This window comes from Microcebus murinus, chromosome 16, assembly GCF_040939455.1.
Source record: "Microcebus murinus isolate Inina chromosome 16, M.murinus_Inina_mat1.0, whole genome shotgun sequence".
Taxonomy (NCBI): Eukaryota; Metazoa; Chordata; class Mammalia; order Primates; family Cheirogaleidae; genus Microcebus; species Microcebus murinus.
Genome location: NC_134119.1, coordinates 65035795 through 65053826, shown reverse-complemented (window position 1 = coordinate 65053826; position 18032 = coordinate 65035795). Strand labels below are relative to the sequence as shown.

Here is an 18032-nt window from a genome sequence, read left to right as displayed (position 1 = left end):
CGAGCAATCCGCCCACCTTGGCCTCCCAGAGTGCTAGGATTACAGGCCTGAGCCACCACGCCCGGCCTGTTGTCATTTAACTAATCACAATAACTCTGTCAAGGCGATAGTATCCTGATGCCCATTTTATAGATGGGGAAACTGAGGCCCAAAAGGACGCGGCAACTTGCTCGAGTCCCTACAGCCTGTTGGTGACAAAATTCACACTTAGTCTAGGGTTGTTTCTGCTGTTTCATAAGAGAGAAGGGGCATGAAATGGGGAGGGGGCGACCCCAGTTTTCTTTAGAGAAGATGAATACCTTCCACCCTTAAGAGGGGAGGCGGCATGAACCCCTGTGTGGGGGGCAGGGTGGACAGTGACATTGCAGGAGAGAGTGGATGGAGTCCCAAGGATTAGTGAGAATTCCCTGCCCATGTTTCTGAGCCTTCTGGAGATAAAGAACTCCATCCCTGTGACAGGTTTAGGGATGAGAGTGGCAGGGAGAGCCTGGTGGCTCTCCTTCCAGTGAGCCCAGGAAGAAAGCGACTTCAGGAGGGTCAGGATGATTGATGGCAGGGCACGCTAGGGGGGCTAATTACCTAATAGGCTTAATGGTCTGATTAGGCCAGTTTAAGAGGATTGCCTTGGGCTCAGGGAAACCCCTCAGTTCTGGACCCCTCCCCACGCCTGCAAGACCACACCCAGCCCCTCTTCCTCACACCCCCATCTGAAATACATCAGGCAACCCAGAACCTTCCATCTTAAGAGACCAAGCAGAGACGGGCAGGACTCCCCGCCCCCCTTCCCTGCCCCCACGTTCACTGGAGCACTGTTTCTTTCATCTGCTCTGTGTGTTGGGGTTTCACGGGAGACGTTGAAACTATGCTTTCTTTGCTTAAAAGAAAAAGTTAAAACGCCATCAGGGGATGGTGGAAGACCTTAGGTTTTGGAAGCCGAACGGCCTGGCCGCCCCCTTCCCTTTCCCAGTGTTCATTGCATACCTGCCGTGTGGGAGTCCACCGCGCAGGGCCCCTGGGGCGCAGGGTTGAGCTCCGCGGATGTGGTCCACGGAGGACTCCTGTGGTCAGTTGGCCTGAAACCATGAAACAGGGGGAGCCACCTCATTCTCGGGGGCAAGGAAAGCTTCCAAGAAGAAGCAACATTTGAGCGGGGCCCTAAAGGACAAGAGGAACTACTGGGGGGAGGGAAGCGTCAGGCAGGGAGACTGTGCAAAGGCCCTGGGGTGGGAGGGAGCAGGGGATGTTTGAGCAAAAGAAACGACAGTGAGTCTGGTGCTGCTAGAAGAAGAAGAGAAAGTGAAGCCAGAAAGGTGGGTGGAGCCAAATCACAAAGGGTCTTAGACTGAGAAGGGTCTGGAATTTCTACCCTGGGAGCACTTAGGGGCAGCAGTTTGATTAGGAGAGATTAGGTAAGAGAGGTTAGGGACAGGGCCTTGAGGCTGCATTAACAAAGCGCTTTATGCATGGCCGAGAAAGCGGGTCTATCACAAAGAACGACCAAAGCCCCACAAACCTCCCTCGGCGCTGTCCCCGGGTCCCTGAGACTGTCCCTCAGCATGCTGGTCTCTAGCCACCAGCAGCGGAAGGTGTTGAGCAAGGATGGGGGGAGACTGCTCAGAACCGGATTTGATTCTCAACCCAGCGACTGTCTTAGTGCCCTTGGGCTGGTGAGCATGGGCTGGTACCTTCACTTCTCTGTGCCCCTCTGTGCCTCAGTTTCCTCTTGTGTAAAAATGGAGCTCATTCTACCCGCCTCACCGGGAGGTTGTGAGGAACGGACGAGATCAAGCTTGCAAAGCACTCAGCACAGCGCCTGGTCAAAAGTGAGTCTCCACGACATCGCCAATGTCCAGCCCTCTTCCGCCTCCGCCCTCACCGCTTGCACTGGTCAGAACGTCATGCTCATCGCGGTCACCTCCTCACTGGGGCCCCCGGCTCTTCCACCTTTGCTCTGGCAGTCCGCTCTCCTCATGGGCATCGCAGGGGTCCTCTCAAAACCTCGGTCAGATCACATCCCTCCCCTGACTCCCATCTCACCTGGAGTCAAGGCCAAGCCTCGGCATCCCCCACCCTTCTCTGCCCTCGTCTCCTCCCAGACAGACTGGCCTCCTCACTGTCCCCGGAACAGCCAGGCACAGACCCACCCCAGGGCCGTTGCACTCACTTTTCCTTCCCGTGGTCACCTCTTCCTGTGCAGCCGGGGCCAGAGCTTGCCCTCTGGAGTCCCAGCTCTGTCACCTACTAGTCATGTGAACTTGGGTGACTCCTTCACCTTTGTTTTCCTCATCTGTAGAATGGGTTTTTGAACGGTACCTCCATCGTAGGACCAGTGTGAACGTGAAAACGACTGGTATTTGTAGAGTACCTGGAACAGGGTCCAGCGCACGTGGGGTGCCGTAGAAGTGTGTCATGGATAAAGAACGCCACATTGTTGGGATGAGCTTCCCTGGCCTCCCATCTGACCCTGCGGCCCTCTACACACCCTCACCCCCTCTTCCTGCCTCCTTTTGTGTTCGTAGCACTTACCACCATCTGACATGAGCTATCCTGTCTGTCTCCCCACTCTAGAAGAATGTAGCTATGAGCTCTTGGCTGAATCACTAAAATTCTGTTGGCCTCATTTGCCTGATTCGCCCATGAAATCAGGGAACATTGTCTATTTTCCTCTTGGTTGTTTCCCTAGACCAGTGCCAGGCACGTAGCAGGTGCTCAGCAACTATTGATTGATGAATGAATGAGTGAACGAAGGTCATTATTTGTAGTATTGTCCTTATTGCTATGTTCCTGGTCATCGCTCCTATGTGCTACTGTGATCCCTATGGTTTCCTCTGCCCACCCCCTCCGGGCGCCTCCCTGAAGGTGCCTTCCAAAGGTGGGACCCGTCCCGGCTCTGATTCCCCTCCACCCTGTGTACCCCTGCAGAGGAAGGCGAATACTTCCTGAAGGTGCTGATCCCCAGCTACGCAGCGGGCTCCATCATTGGCAAGGGCGGGCAGACCATCGTGCAGCTGCAGAAGGAGACTGGAGCCACCATCAAGCTCTCCAAGTCCAAAGACTTCTATCCCGGTGAGCCCAGACCCAGGTCTCAGCCCTAGCCCTCCCCTTCCTCGTTCCCTCCCACCTGAGCCCCAGATGAGGGAGAAGGGCTGCCCCAGGGGCAGTGATAGTTGGGGCTGGGGGGCCTCCTCTCCCCCTAAGAGGACAGAGCTGCCCCCAACCCAGGGGCCTGGCGGGCCTGGCCTAGCAGATGGGGGTGGGGGCAGGGAAAGACAATGGACCTACTGCATATTCATGAGCTTATTTGCATGATGTGCTGGCAGATGTGTCTCTTCCCACACACCTGCCCCCTCTGGTCAGTTGGAGGAGCGAGGGTGGGAGGGAGGCAGGTGGCAGGGCGTCCCTCGGGGGTCAGGGGCCAGCCATCCATGGTACACACACATGCCCCCTTTTCTTTTTGGATTTCTGTCACCCCATCTTGCTCAGTCTCACTGGTTTTCTCTGTCTTGGTGTCACTCTTTAGTGTCTCTCTCTCTCCTTCTGTTTCTGACTTTCCTGTCTCAGTCTCCATTTCCCTTGGCCTCCTTCTGTCCCCTCCTGCCCCTCTTTCTGCCCCTCCCCCTCTGCCTCTGTCTCTCTGGTTCTGTTTGGATGTCCTCATCTCTTTCCCTCTTGTCTGTCTGTTCTCTGTCTGCTTCCCTCTCCCTTGCCCGGCTCTCCCTGCATGCGACTCTCTTTCTCCTAAGTCTCAGCTCCCTCCTGTTTTTTTTTTCCCCTCCCTCCAAACCCAGCCCGTTTTCTGCCTCTCCTCTGCCTCCATCTCTCTCCCCCAGCCATAAAATGTCCAAGGCCCCTCCACTCTCTCTGTCCCCCCTCAATATCTCTCTCCCTCCTTATCTCCCTCCCAAGACCAAGGCCTGAGCTTCAACATGTAGGGATCCAGGGAAGGCCGCCTGAATCGTATCTTTGGTCCAGCACTGGTTCTAGTTCATCCTTAATCCTCTTGATTTTTTTAGGTCAAACACCAGAGCTGGAGCCCAGGGTCAGGACACATTCATTTCTCTCTCTCTCTCTCTCTTTTGCTTTCTCTCTCCCCCCCCCCCAACCCCTGGCATCCCATCCCACTAAGCAGCTTTGGCAAGGGGTTTAGAGAAAAATCTAGTGAACCAGGCGCACCTCCTCCTTTTCTCTTCCACCCTGGCCCAGTTTCCCCTGCACCCCTCTAGCCCACAAGACATGGATGAGATCTCTGCTTGGGACATTCATTCGAGGACACTTGGTTCCTTGCCACTGGATCACATTCTGTGCCAGGAGACATGTCATCCCCTCCCAACTCAATGACATACCTCACAGGCCAGGCAGCTGAGAAACCCAGAGGGTGGCACAGTCGTGGGTTCTCCTAGTCAAACACTATTCAGACAAGCAACGTGAGCTAGTGTCTCCCTGCAGGCCCTAGACAGGCAGCCAGCGCCCCCACTCCTGACATAGACCTTCCAGATCATACAGAAGGAGCAGCTCCTGGCTCGGGGATGCAGGACACAGCCCCCCACATCCTATTCCTGTCCCTAGGACTTCGGGGGACCCGCAGGAACACAAGAAATGGAGATGCCATGGCAAGAGACAAAGAACATTTCCCATTTCATTCATTTATTCAACGCACATTCTCTGAGCGCCTCCTCTACGCCAGCCCTGTGCTGGACAGAGACGGGGGTATGGCAGTGACCGCAACATCCCAGCCTTGCTCTCTTCGATCTCACGGCCCAGTCAGGGAGACAGACACCGTACCAGTGACGACCCAGAACAGTCAGGGCCGGGACAGGGGAGTCCAGAGGATGGTGGGAGCCCAGGGACTGCACACGACCCAGCCTAGAGAGGTCAGGATGTGCTTCCTGAAGTGGAAGCCCAGAACAACAAGTAAGAATGAGCTAGGTACCAAACAGGGCGGGTATGTCAGGAAGACAAGGCCACACGACTAAGGGCTGTAGAGTAGTTTGTTCAATGTGGCCAAAGCAGAGAGAACAGGTGAGAAATGACAAGGGAGAAATGAGAGGGTTCTCTGGGCCTAGTAGGTTCACACGCAAACACACAGACATGTATAATGCTGACAAGTTGGGGGGTGGGGACAACACACGGACACACTGCACTTGTGCGTCTACCGCCTGGAATAAAAAGGTATCTGGCCCTTAACCCCAGGGAGTGGAAGAACACACAAAGGACTTCTCCTCCTTGGTGTTGGTCCCAATGCCCTAGATTCACTCCTTCCAGGTCATATGTGGAGAAACTGAGGCCCCCCAAAAAGGCAGGTACCTGCCCAAGGCCACACAGGCTCCTGTTCACCGGCTGGATCACCCTACTGATGCTAAAACTCCTGATTTTGAGCTTCTGCGTGAAGCTCTGGAACCTCCCCCCAGAAGACAATCATAGACACACAGGCTTTAAAAAAAAATTTATAGGTTTATAACATACTTGCACCAAAGTGCAAACTCTTAAGTGACTACTTAATAAATTCATACGTATTCTTTTTTAATATCAAAAATACAGAAACAAAACTGCAGTCATGTCGTGGCTACCTCCGACACATACACATAGAGCTACTCAGTCCACGTGCCCACGATTTAGCACAGGGTGGCATAGCGGTTAAGAGCACAGACTGAGCCAGGTGCAGTAGCATGCACTTGTCGACCCAGCTACTCAGGAGGCTGGGGCAGGAGGATCGCTTGAGCCTAAGAGTTCAAGGCCAGCCTGGGCAGCATAGCAAGATCCCATCTCTAAAATTAAAAAACAAAAAAAAAAAGCACAGACTCTGAAGTTGGATGCCTAAGATCAAAACCCTGATCATTTACAATCTATAATAAGTGAACCCGGACAAATCTCCAGCCCTCTCTGTGTCTCAGTGTCCTTAGCAGGAAATCAGGGATAATAATATTGCCTACCTCATATATTAAGTGAACAAAAATATAAAAAGTGCTCAGAATGGTGCCTGGAGCTTAGTGTTATATAAGCACCAGTTATTATTGGACATTTTTTCAGGGTTTAGCGGAGTCCCCCGAAAAGCCCCTGCAGAACCCGGGTTAAGAACTGCAAGGCGGCGGAGCCCTGGGAGCTGGAGCCCTGGAGCTGTCGCAGAGACGGGAGAACCCGGCCACCCAACCAGGCTCTCCCGGGGGCTTCCCCTCCCCCACCCCGACCCACACCCTTTCCTATTTACACCCAGACGAGGCAGCCTGTACGCTGACTCACCCTTGGCTCAGACCAAGCCATTGTTCTGGGCTGGGGGGTAGTAAGAGTGAGGGACGTGGCCCGAAGGGAGTGTGGGATGTCGACTATACAAATGACCCACAGCCAGGGACACCCAGACACATGGCGAGGCTGGCATCGCTGGCTGAGAGATGGCAAGCAAAGGGTCAGGACTGTAGCTCCAGCGCACTGAAACGTTCACAGGACACTGACACTGAGCTCCAGGGGGCCCAGACACAGTCACACTGAGCCTGGCACACGCTCAAGTCTTTCATGTTCTCAGGGACAGAGTCCCACCCAGGGAGACAAGCATACTCACGAACCACACGTCACATGCGCCCAGGCTCACCCAGGTACACATGACTCTCAGACAAACCAGTCATGGTCGAGTCTTCTTTGTCTCGCTGTGTACACACACACACACACACACACACCAGTCACACAGTCTTACATACTGTCACCTGAGTCCGCCTGTCTTTTTCTCTCTGTCCTTCTCACGCTCAGACACCAGCCATAGGGTCTTGCCTGTCTCCTGTAAATATATATACATAGCACACAGCCGTAGGAACACCCAGGGGTCTGTCGCCTTCACTCACACACGAGCAGACACACCGCCACAGTGTCACAGGGGTACACTTCCATTGCACAGCCTCCGTGCCCCTTCGTGAGATTCTTTGTTTCTTTCTCTCAAACTCTCACGCACCCTCGGCTCAGTCTTGCAAATACTGCACGGACCCTCAATCGTCACAGCGACACCGAAGTCTTCGCCACACACTAGGGCGCTCACAAGTATCTTTGCCAGGGTCACTAGGTCATGCAGTCTGTTGACATCACAGTCTTTGTGCCCTTTCTCTTATACACACAAACACAGGTTAAGATAATCTAGCCGGTCCTGCTCAAGTACACACACACACAGCCCACTCACCCAAATAGCCCCACAGATACACACACTGGTCACAGTGCCACCCAGAGTCTCACACACATATATCCCAACACCACCAGTTTCTCTGTCCCCCCCCCACCCCACCATACACATACAGAAGTGAGAGGGATGCCCCGGTCACATCTACAGGCAATATCTGGAGAATGGACAGCAAAGACACCCACTGTACCCTCCTTTCCCAGTCCCTTAGTCCCCACTCCTCTGCGAGTTGTCTTTGGCCCACTCCACTCTCCCCTGTCCACACCCCTGCCCTCCCCCACCCCTCAGCCCTCCATGTGGTGGGTCCAGGCAGGCACTCAGGCCTCTTTTCTGCCTCCCCCATCCCCCAGCCCTTCCCCATCCTCTCCAAAAGCCCAGAGGCAGGCTTTCAGGGGTTGCCATGGCAACGGGGCCTCATCCCTCGTCCCTCTGGGGGTGGGCCGAGGACCCGGCCAGCTAGACCGATAAGGGGGTTCCAGTTACTGTGGCAACCGTTGCAGGCCTGAGCTCTCCGCTTCTAGAAGGGGGGGGTGTGAGTGAATGGTTGCCAAAGCAACCCGGGAGCCCACAAGAACTGGGAAGAGGCAGCTGAGCCCTGTCTCTCCTGGCCAGGGCTGCTGTGGGCATCACAAAGCACTTAAGCATCATTCTTCCATCGCTGGAGGTTGTTTTAAGGGAGCGCAGATTATAAAACAAGAATTCCATTCTCTCAGCTACTCATCATGGCCTGAGAACCCATGCCAATTGCCCGGGCTCACTGTGTGGCCTAGATCAGCCAGGTCCACCTTTGGACATCAGTTTTCCCCTTCCATTAAATGGGGCCTGTCTCTCAGGAATGTCCCCATTCCTGTCTGATCAGTGTGCCCTCTCTCTCTCCGTTGCCTAACAGGAACCACAGAGCGAGTATGCCTGGTACAGGGCACGGCAGAGGCCTTGAATGCTGTGCACAGCTTTATTGCCGAGAAGGTCCGAGAAATCCCACAAGCGATGACCAAGCCTGAGGTGGTCAACATCCTTCAACCCCAAACCACGATGAACCCCGACAGAGCCAAGCAGGTCAGCCGGGCGGAGACTGGGTTGCTGTAAAGCTGGCAATGTACATAAAGGGACACTCCTCCTCCATCACTGCGTTACTATGGAGGTTCAATGGGACAAAGCTCATTAAAAGTTTACCAGTCAAATACCACGTGGTAGTGGTTAGTGTTGTCACTAGGAAGTCAGCCCTAGTAGTTTACAAAGGACTCCAGACCATTTGGAGTAGGCTTGATTCAGAAAGGGAGTGAAGGTCTGGGGGAATGTAGCCTGACATTCCACTTAAGCTTCCTTCCTGGGATCCTCTGCATCCTCTCCTCCCTTCCACTTCATCCCATTGTTTCCTGAATAAACTGCCTCCCACTTCCTGTTCTAACCGGAAGTGAGCTCAGTGACAGCCCAGCCACATCCAGAATAGTTTAGGAATGGCGGCTCCTTCTACCTCCCCCTGTAATTAGCGTATGGGGGTAGAGATGGTGTTTCATTAGCGAGAGAGGGGGTGTGTCCCTCTCCTACACAGCCCTCTCCAGGAAGGGACAGGGAGGAGGAGGGCAGCGCTCATCCGTTGCCTTAGTTACGGGGTAGCGGTGGCGTAGGGGCGTGGCAGGGAGTGGACCAATCGCTTCCCTGGTCTCTCCGGTTGCCATGACGATGGTGTGCACTGGGCAGGTGGGCTTGCAGCAAAACCCCGGGCGGCGTGGTCCAGACCTGGAAGCGGATAAAAGGGGTGGGAACGCGGGGCTAGCTGCGCGCGCTCCCCGGTTTTTCCTCCGCTCCCCACTCCCATATGCGTGCGGACTCGATACGAAAGGGGCGAGAAGCCCTGGGCCGCCGGGTTGGCCACCTGCGAGGGTTCCTTAACGTCTGCCTAGAGGCAAAGACAGGAGAGAGAGGGCCTCAGTAAAAGGAATCTGGAATTCTTGGATCCTGTCGTTGCCTTGAGATGGGGCAGACCATGGGCCTGAGTTCCTCCAAGTTCATGGGGAAATGGTGGGCCAAGAGCCCTGGAGCAGCGCTTGCCGGGTGGATCGTGGATCGCTCCCCGAAAAAGACCGCGCGGGCTTGGGGCGTGGAGCGCTGCTGCTGTCCTTGGTGCTGAAGCGACTCTGCTCTTCGCCCGCCAGGCCTCTCCCGAATTCCTTCCCACCAGCAGGACACAGCTTACCCACAGCTTACAGAGAAGCGAGGGCAGCCTCTTCCCTCCGCCTTGGTTGTGGCCACAGGGGACTCAGGGTTCATCAGGAGTTTATGAATGTTGCAGGGAAAATGGGGTCAGCACCATCTGTGCCTGAGCCTTCCACCGCCTCCTTCTAATCCACAGGAACTCGGAGACTTTGCAACCGAAAGGTGATAGAACCAAGATTTATCTTCTGCCTTATTACTCAGGGGTTCCAAAGACGGATAGAAATAATGGCTGAAGGCCTAGGCTCTGGGGTCAGATGTTGAGTTGAACACTCTGTGTTTACTTCCTACCTGTGTGACCTTGGGCGAGTGATTCGATTTCTCCATGCCTCTCATCTGTCAAATGAGATTCATTATGGTGCCTGCTTAAAGGTGATGGTTAGTGTTCATTGATGTTTGAAAACCACTTAGCTTTGTATGCATAATGCATAGAAAGTTCTCAAAAAATGTTAGCTGCTGTTATTGTCATTGTCAGACTTTTTGGTCAGAAAACATCTCTACTCGCTTTGTGCCTTGGACTTGTTGTGTTGCTCAGGGCTCCTTCGCTTTTGTAGGCCTCAGTTTCTCTTTCTTTACAGTGTGACACTTGGGCCAAACTTAGGACAAATTGAAATGAAACCATCAATTTTTGAAATCAACTGATTTAAAAGGTTGGCTCTGTTTTTAAAACACTATGAAGGTCCAAGAAAATATGGCTGTAGGCTGGGGGTGGCCTGAGGATCACCAGTTTGCCACGTCTGAACTAGAACTGTGGCTCTTGGCCCTGGCTAGAGTCATCTGAGTAGCCTAGAATGCAGGTGCCTGGATCCCGCTCCAGAACCAATGAATCAGAATTTCGGGTAAAGCCTGGGAATCTGAGCATGGGCTCTCTGGCCTGGGATCAGATCCTGACTCTACTGCTCCCTACCTGTGTGACCTTGCACAAGTTCTTTCTCTGGGCCTCCTTTTCCCAATCTAGAAAATGTGATGATAGCAGCACCTATCGTATAGGGTTGTTGTGAAGCCTAAACAAGTCACTGTTGAAAACTGTCTAGAAAAGTGCCTGGCACATGATAAGCCCTATGTTAGCTGTCGCTGCTGCTGCTGTTTTTGTTTTTGTTGTTGTTTTTGTTTGTAGTAGCAGTATTTGAAAATTTCCGTGGGTTTGCAAATCACTGGGGCAGATGGTCTCTGAGGTCTTTCTGGCTCTAAAACTTCTACAGTTTTATGGCTCTGTGATTCCAAGATTCTAGGCATACATTATTTAAGACTCTACTGTTCGAGTATTCTGGGACTCCAAGATTCTATGGGTCTACACCTGAGGATCTCTCTAGGATGTCGTGCTTGTATGATTCTGGATGTATCATGAAAGCAGTGGCCATTTTCTTAGGGCTTCCCATGTGCCAGGCACTGAGCAGTCACTCCAGTCATTGAATCTTCCTAATAATTATATAGGGTAGATGCGGTTATGCTAATATTGGAGATGAGGAAACTGAGAGTCAGAGAGGGGAAGGCATTTGCCTAAGGTCACAGTTACTAAATAGCAAACTAAGATTGGGAACTTGCTTTGTTGTGAAAATAGAACCCCACTGCCAGCAGTAGTTCTCATCGCAGTTGACATTGGCTGAGTGATTACTATGGAAGAGGCCACCAATGTCTCACTGAATACTTGCCCAAACTATATAGATCAGGAATGATACACCCATCTTACAGATGTGGAAAAAGAGGCTCTGAGAAGTAAAGGGATTTTCCTAGGCCACCAGCTAGGAGGTGGCAGAAGTGGGAATTTTTTAAAATCTAATTTAATTTTTCCCATACAATTAACCACTTGTCTTAAAACCTCAAACTTTTTTTTTGGCTAATCCATCCTTCCCTCACTACTCTGAAATTCTGTATCACAGACTAGATATTTCTTCTGGGTCTGGTTGTATACATACTGTTCCATTCCCTTGACTTGTCAGGCTGTTTGTTTTTCCTGGTGATTCTTTTTATAAATAACAGTTGTGTTGAGACATAATTCCCATACTGTAAACCTCACTGTTTCGAAGTATACGATTCAGGATTCTTTTTTGTATAGTCAGAGTTCTGCATCAATTACCATCTAAATCCAGAACATTTTCATCATGCCAGAAAGGAACTCTGTGTACATTAGCCGTCACTCCTCATTCCCCCACCCCCATCGCAGCCACTAATCTACTTTTGGTCTTCATGGATTGGCCAATTCTTGATCTTTTATATAAATGGAACGCTACAGTATGTGGCCTTTTTTTTGTGTCTGGCTTTTTCCACTTAACATAACCCTTCCCAGGCTTATCCGTGTAGCATGTGTCGAAACTGTATTCCTTTTTATGGCCAAGTAATATTTCATTGCACGGATATAGCACATTGTGTTTGTCTGGTCACCAGTTGATGGACATTTGGGTTCTTCCTGCTTTTTAGCTATTATGAATAATGCTGCTATGAACATTCATGTACAAGTTTTTGTGTGGACATATGTTTTCAGTTCTCTTGGGTAGATACCTAGAATGGAATCCTCTGGGACATACGATAAATCTATGTTCCACTTTTTGAAGAACTTCCAGATTGTTTTCCATAATAGCTATACCACAGGTGTGAGATTTAAGTCCAGGTCTGTCTGTGCGGATAACAGTGACAATAATTTCTTGTTATAGCACCTCACTGGGCACATATTAATTGCATACTCACATGGTACTGTATGCTTGGCATATAGTAGGTGTCAGCACCTGTTGCTGGTTTGAATGAATGGACAATGACATGCCCATTGGGTCAAACAGAAATATGCCTGAGGGGACTGAAGTGTAACTCGCCAGTGTTGGGAGCTTTGAGTCACCTGACAGGCAGTCACACTCAGTTCCAGCTACTTGTGGCCATATTTGGATTTCAAGCATGCTTGATCTCAATTAAGCCTCCTAAGACTCCTGTAGAGAAGGTATGACTATCCCCATTTTACAGATGAGAAAACTGAGTCTCAAAGAGGTTAGGTCCCCTGCCCAGTGTCAGTGATGGAGGCAGGATTTCAACCTGAGCAGGTGACTCCAGAGTCCAAGGCAGCTTTCCAGGGATTTCTATGCACAGACTGTGAATGGGGTAGTCTGGCTAGCACACTGCATTGTTTACACCACACAGTGGTTCTTAGACATGGTGAAGAGGTTGCCAACATTTTCAAACTAGGATGCTTCTTCGCATTTTACAAATCAGCATTTACAACTAATCTAGAAAACTCTGATCAGGCTGAATTTGGCTGAGTTTGGCCACCCAAATGCACAGCGCTGTACCACGCACACCCTCCCCCAGGTGAGATTACACCTGCTGCCTCCAGCCAGTTCCATTCCTGCTTTGTCCTGTGGGCATGTGACCCTTCATTCTTTCATTCAGCCATTTGTTTACCCACCCTTTGCTGAGCATCTGCTGTGTACCAGGCACTTCTCTAGACACTGAGAACCCAGTAGGAACAATACAGACAAAAGCCCTACCCACATGGATTTTAAATTCTTTCAGAGAGAAACAGAAAATAAACAAGCAAATAAGTAAAATATATAGGATCTCAGAGAGTAAAAAGTACTATGAAGAAAAGTAAAGCAGAGAAGAAGGGAAGGGAATATTGGGGCATAGTTTTTTTTCTCCTTTTTATTTTGAAAATGCTTAATGAATGGTCCCTATACACTGTACTTAGATTCATCAATTGTTAACATTTGCTTTATCTGCTTACACACAAAAACGCATACACAACACACACAGTTTTGGGGGTTTTTTTTGTTTTTGTTTTTTGTTTTTGTTTTTGAGACAGAGTCTCGCTTTGTTGCCCAGGCTAGAGTGAGTGCCGTGGCATCAGCCTAGCTCACAGCAACCTCAAACTAACTCCTGGGCTCAAGGAACCCTCCTGCCTCAGCCTCCCGAGTAGCTGGGACTACAGGCATGCGCCACCATGCCCGGCTAATTTTTTCTATATATATTAGTTGGCCAATTAATTTCTTTCTATTTATAGTAGAGAAGGGGTCTCGCTCTTGCTCAGGCTGGTTTCGAACTCCTGGCCTTGAGCAATCTGCCCGCCTCGGCCTCCCAGAGTGCTAGGATTACAGGTGTGAGCCAACGCGCCTGGCCTTTTGTTTTGTTTTGTTTTGTTTTGTTTTGTTTTGATGATCCATTTGAAAATAAATGATAGACCTCATGGCTCTTTTACCCCTACATACGTTTTTATTATTATTATTCACCTGTGACTGTCAGGATACCCTTATATTCTTTAACATATAACTCTCAAGTCTCCTACATCTTATTTAATAAAAATTCCATATTTGAATCACCATAAAATATCTTTTGTACCTATACAAGGTTTTTCTATCCAAGATTCAGTCAGGCCAGGCGCGGTGGCTCACGCCTGTAATCCTAGCACTCTGGGAGGCCGAGGCAGGTGGATTGCTCAAGGTCAGGAGTTCGAAACCAGCCTGAGCAAGAGCGAGACCCATCTCTACTATAAATAGAAAGAATTTAATTGGCCAACTAACATATACAGAAAAGGTTAGCCAGGCATGGTGGCGCACGCCTGTAGTCCCAGCTACTCGGGAGGGTGAGGCAGGAGGATCGCTTGAGCCCAGGAGTTTGAGGTTGCTGTGAGCTAGGCTGACGCCAGGGCACTCACTCTAGCCTGGGCAACAAAGCGAGACTCTGAAAAAAAAGATTCAGTCAACACTCATGCATTGCAGTTGGTTTTTATATCTCCTTAGTCTCTTTTACTCTAGAATGGTCTAGGATATATTTTGAAGACAGAGCCAACAGAATTTCTGATTACATTTTGAGTGCAAGAAAAAGAGAAGACTCCTAATTCTTGTGTCTGAGTACCAGAAGGATGCATTTGCTCTGTCCTGAAAGGAGGAAGACCATGGTGGAAACACACTTGAGAAGGCTGTTTTGGACTTTAAGTTTCAGGTGTCCATGTGGCGTCATGGGATGTTGATGTGAGGTTAGCAGTTGGCTATGAATCTAGAAGTATCCATGCTGGGGGCATACAGTAGGCCAAAAAACAGGCTGTGATAGTTGTGTGGTCAGGGAAGGTCTCTGCATGAAGGTGGGGCTTGGGGGGTGGGGAACACGAGCCTCTTCTCCTGAGAAAGAGTACTCCAGGTGAGGGTGCAAAGGCCTTGGGTCTGGCCTGACTTTGGCAAGTTGGAGGAATAGCAGGGAGTTCAGTGTGTCTGCAATAGAGTGAGCAAGGGGTGGGGGGGAAAGAGTTGAAGTCAGAGAGACTGACAAAGAACAAAGCATGGATGCTGGGCGCAGTGGCTCACGCCTGTAATCCTAGCACTCTGGGAGGCCGAGGCAGGTGGATTGCTGGAGGTCAGGAGTTCGAGACCAGCCTGAGCAAGAGCGAGACCCCGTCTCTACTATAAATAGAAAAAAATTAATTGGCCAACTAAAAATATATAGAAAAAATTAGTTAGGTATGGTGGCGCATGCCTGTAGTCCCAGCTACTCGGGAGGCTAAGGCAGGAGGATCGCTTGAGCCCAGGAGTCTGATGTTGCTGTGAGCTAGGCTGACGCCATGACACTCACTCTAGCCTGGGCAACAGAGAGAGACTCTGTCTCAAAATAAAAAAAGAAAGAAAGAAATTAATTGGCCAACTAAAAATATATAGAAAAAATTAGCCAGGCATGGTGGCATATACCTGTAGTCCCAGCTACTCGGGAGGCTGAGGCAGAAGGATTGCTTGAGCCCAGGAGTTTGAGGTTGCTGTGAGCTAGGCTGACGCCATGGCACTCTAGCCAGGACAACAGAGTGAGACTCTGTCTCAAAAAAAAAAATACACAGAGCAATGAGAGCTGCTCTTCCCATCCCTGTCACACTGATGCCCCCCGTCCCCTACAATAATTTTGCCATGCCCCCTTTATTCTCAGAAATGCCATTCATATCATATGTATATACAAACATACCTATACCCATAAGACTTTTAACTATTGAGATATCATCCACATATATACAATTCACCCACTTAGAATATACAGCTCAATAGCTCAATCCACTCATCACCACAATCAATTTTAGAACATTTGCATCACCTCCAAAATACATCTGGATCCATTTAGCTATCACCCCTCAGTCTCCCACCCCAGCTAACCCCCTCCATAGCCTTAAGCCATCATGAATCTACTTTCTATATCTATGAATTTTCCTATTCGAGACAGTCATATCAATGGAACCATACAAGATGTGGTCAACCATCACCACCATCTAATTCCAGAATATTTCCATCATCCCTCAAAGAACTGCCATACCCGTTAGCAGCCACCCCCAATTCCCTTCCTCCCATCCCTTGGCAACCATTAATCTATCTTTTTCCTCTGTGGATTTGCATATTATGAACATGCATGTAAATGGACTCATACATAGACTTCCATGATTGGCTTCTTTCACTTAGCATAATGTTTTCTAGCGTCATGCATGCCATATGTAGAATGTATCAATACTTTGTTTGTTTAAATGTATTGCCAAATAATATTCCTTGTATGGATATACCACATTTTCTTTATCCCATGAGACTTTTTTAAATAAAGGAGAAATAAAAGGAAGGTGCTTGGTTAGAAAACAAGATGAATTTCAATATGTAAATATTCAGCCAGAACCACAGTAGAAAAAATAATGAATTAGTCAGCTGCTCACACCTGAACGTACCTAAGTGAGACAGCTACGAATGCAAAGTGATCCAGAGTGTAGTATTGGGGACTTATGATGTGAATGGTGTTACTACTGATGCCAGGTTTTCTAAAATGATGCACAACTCTTGGTAAAGCTCAAAACAAAACAAAGTACAATCTTCTCTTGATTTACTGGTAGTTGTATTCCTGGAAATTTCAGTGGCTCTAAAAATCATCCCCCAGCAAAAAAAGGAAATGAAACCTTCGTACTTACATGTACCACAGGGTTGGGTTCTGGGCTCAGAGATTTATAAATAGGCTTTTCATCAGCACGAATGTCCAGTGGGACATTTGAAAGTCATAAAAGACCTGAGACAGTTCTTTGTAAGGAACGCAGTGGTGGGATGCAGACACCCATGGCCCTGCCCACCCAATGTCCACATCTGCCCCCAGTCCTTGCAACAACCAAAACCACCCCCACAAATTTCCCAAACGTCTGGCATGGAGATGGATAAGAGAAGCAGAGGTTCAAGCTCAAGGGTATAGAATCCACAGGTCTAAGGGAATATGGGAAGGATTTTTGAGGAGGAATTTATGTGCAGAAATGCTCTTGGAGATACGAAAGGATTGGTTTTGAAATGTCTCCACTAGAATTAAGCTTGATCAGACTGTCGGATGCTCGGACAGATGGGTGATTGCAACCGAGAAGGGGACCGCCACATTCGAATGACCAATTTCCTCATCCTGGAGAGGTCTCTTCTAACTCCCTGCCTTCTCAGACATAGGCTTCTTATTATCTTCATTTTGCATATAAGACAACTGAATTAGTCTGCTAGGGCTGCCGTCACAAACGCTGGACATTTATTTTCTCACAATTTGTAGGCCAGAAGTCCAAGATCAAGGTGTCTTTTTTTGTTTTCTTTTCTTTTCTTTTTTTTCTTTTCTTTTCTTTTTTTTCTTTTCTTTTCTTTTCTTTTCTTTCTTTCTTTCTTTCTTTTCTTCTTTCTTTCTCCTTCCTTCCTTCCTTCCTTCCTTCCTTCCTTCCTTCCTTCCTTCCTTCCTTCCTTCCTTCCTTCTTCTTCTTCTTCTTCTTCTTCTTCTTCTTCTTCTTCTTCTTTTCTTTCTTTCTTTCTTTCTTTCTTTCTTTCTTTCTTTCTTTCTTTCTTTCTTTCTTTCTTTCTCTTCTTTCTCCTTCCTTCCTTCCTTCCTTCTTCTTCTTTTCTTTCTTTCTTTCTTCTTTCTTTCTCCTTCCTTCCTTCCTTCCTTCCTTCCTTCCTTCCTTCCTTCCTTCCTTCCTTCCTTCCTTCCTTCCTTCCTTCCTTCCTTTCTTTCTTTCTTTCTTTCTTTCTTTCTTTCTTTCTTTCTTTCTTTCTTTCTTTCTTTCTTTCTTTCTTTCTTCTATAGGGTCTCACTATGCTGCCCATGCTGGGGTGTAGTGGCTATTCACAGACATGACCATATCACACTGCAGCCTTAAAATCCTGGGCTCCTGTGACCCTCCCACTTTAGCCTCTTGAGTAGCTGGGACTACAGGCATGCCACTGTGCCCAGCTTAGGACTGCTTTCTTCTGAGACAGACATATCTCCTTGGCTTGTACACAGCTGTCTTCTCTCTGTGTCTTCATGTGGTCTTCCCTCTGTGTGTGTCTGTGACCTCATGTCTTCTTCTTATAAGGACACCAGTCATAGTAAATTAGGGCCAAAGCTGATGACCTCACTTTACCTTAATTACCTGTTTAAAGACCCCATCTCCAAATACAGTCATATTCTGAGATACTGGGGGTTAGGATTTCAACATATGAATTTGAGGGGGACACAATTCAGCCCATAATAACAAAGAGGTTAAAGGAGGAGACAGGCTGGGAGTGGTGGCTCACACCTGTGATCCTAGCACTTTGGGAGGCCAAGGTGGGAGGATCGCTTGAGCTTAAGAATTCAAGAGCAGCCTGGACAGCATAGCAAGACCCCCTATCTACTAAAGATAGAAAAATTAGCTGGGTGTCTTGGCTCACGTCTGTAGTCCTAACTACTCTGG

At 49.2% G+C, this 18032-nt stretch overlaps 1 protein-coding gene across 1 annotated transcript in view; it reads left to right on the top strand.

The window, feature by feature from the left end:
• Window positions 1-18032, top strand: part of NOVA2 (NOVA alternative splicing regulator 2) — a 29617-nt gene that overhangs the window by 6604 nt on the left and 4981 nt on the right. The window contains exons 2-3 of the mRNA XM_012761474.2: window positions 2923-3066; window positions 8046-8212. Of these exons, the coding sequence (XP_012616928.1) occupies window positions 2923-3066; window positions 8046-8212 (311 nt within the window). The remainder of the gene's footprint in view (window positions 1-2922; window positions 3067-8045; window positions 8213-18032) is intronic.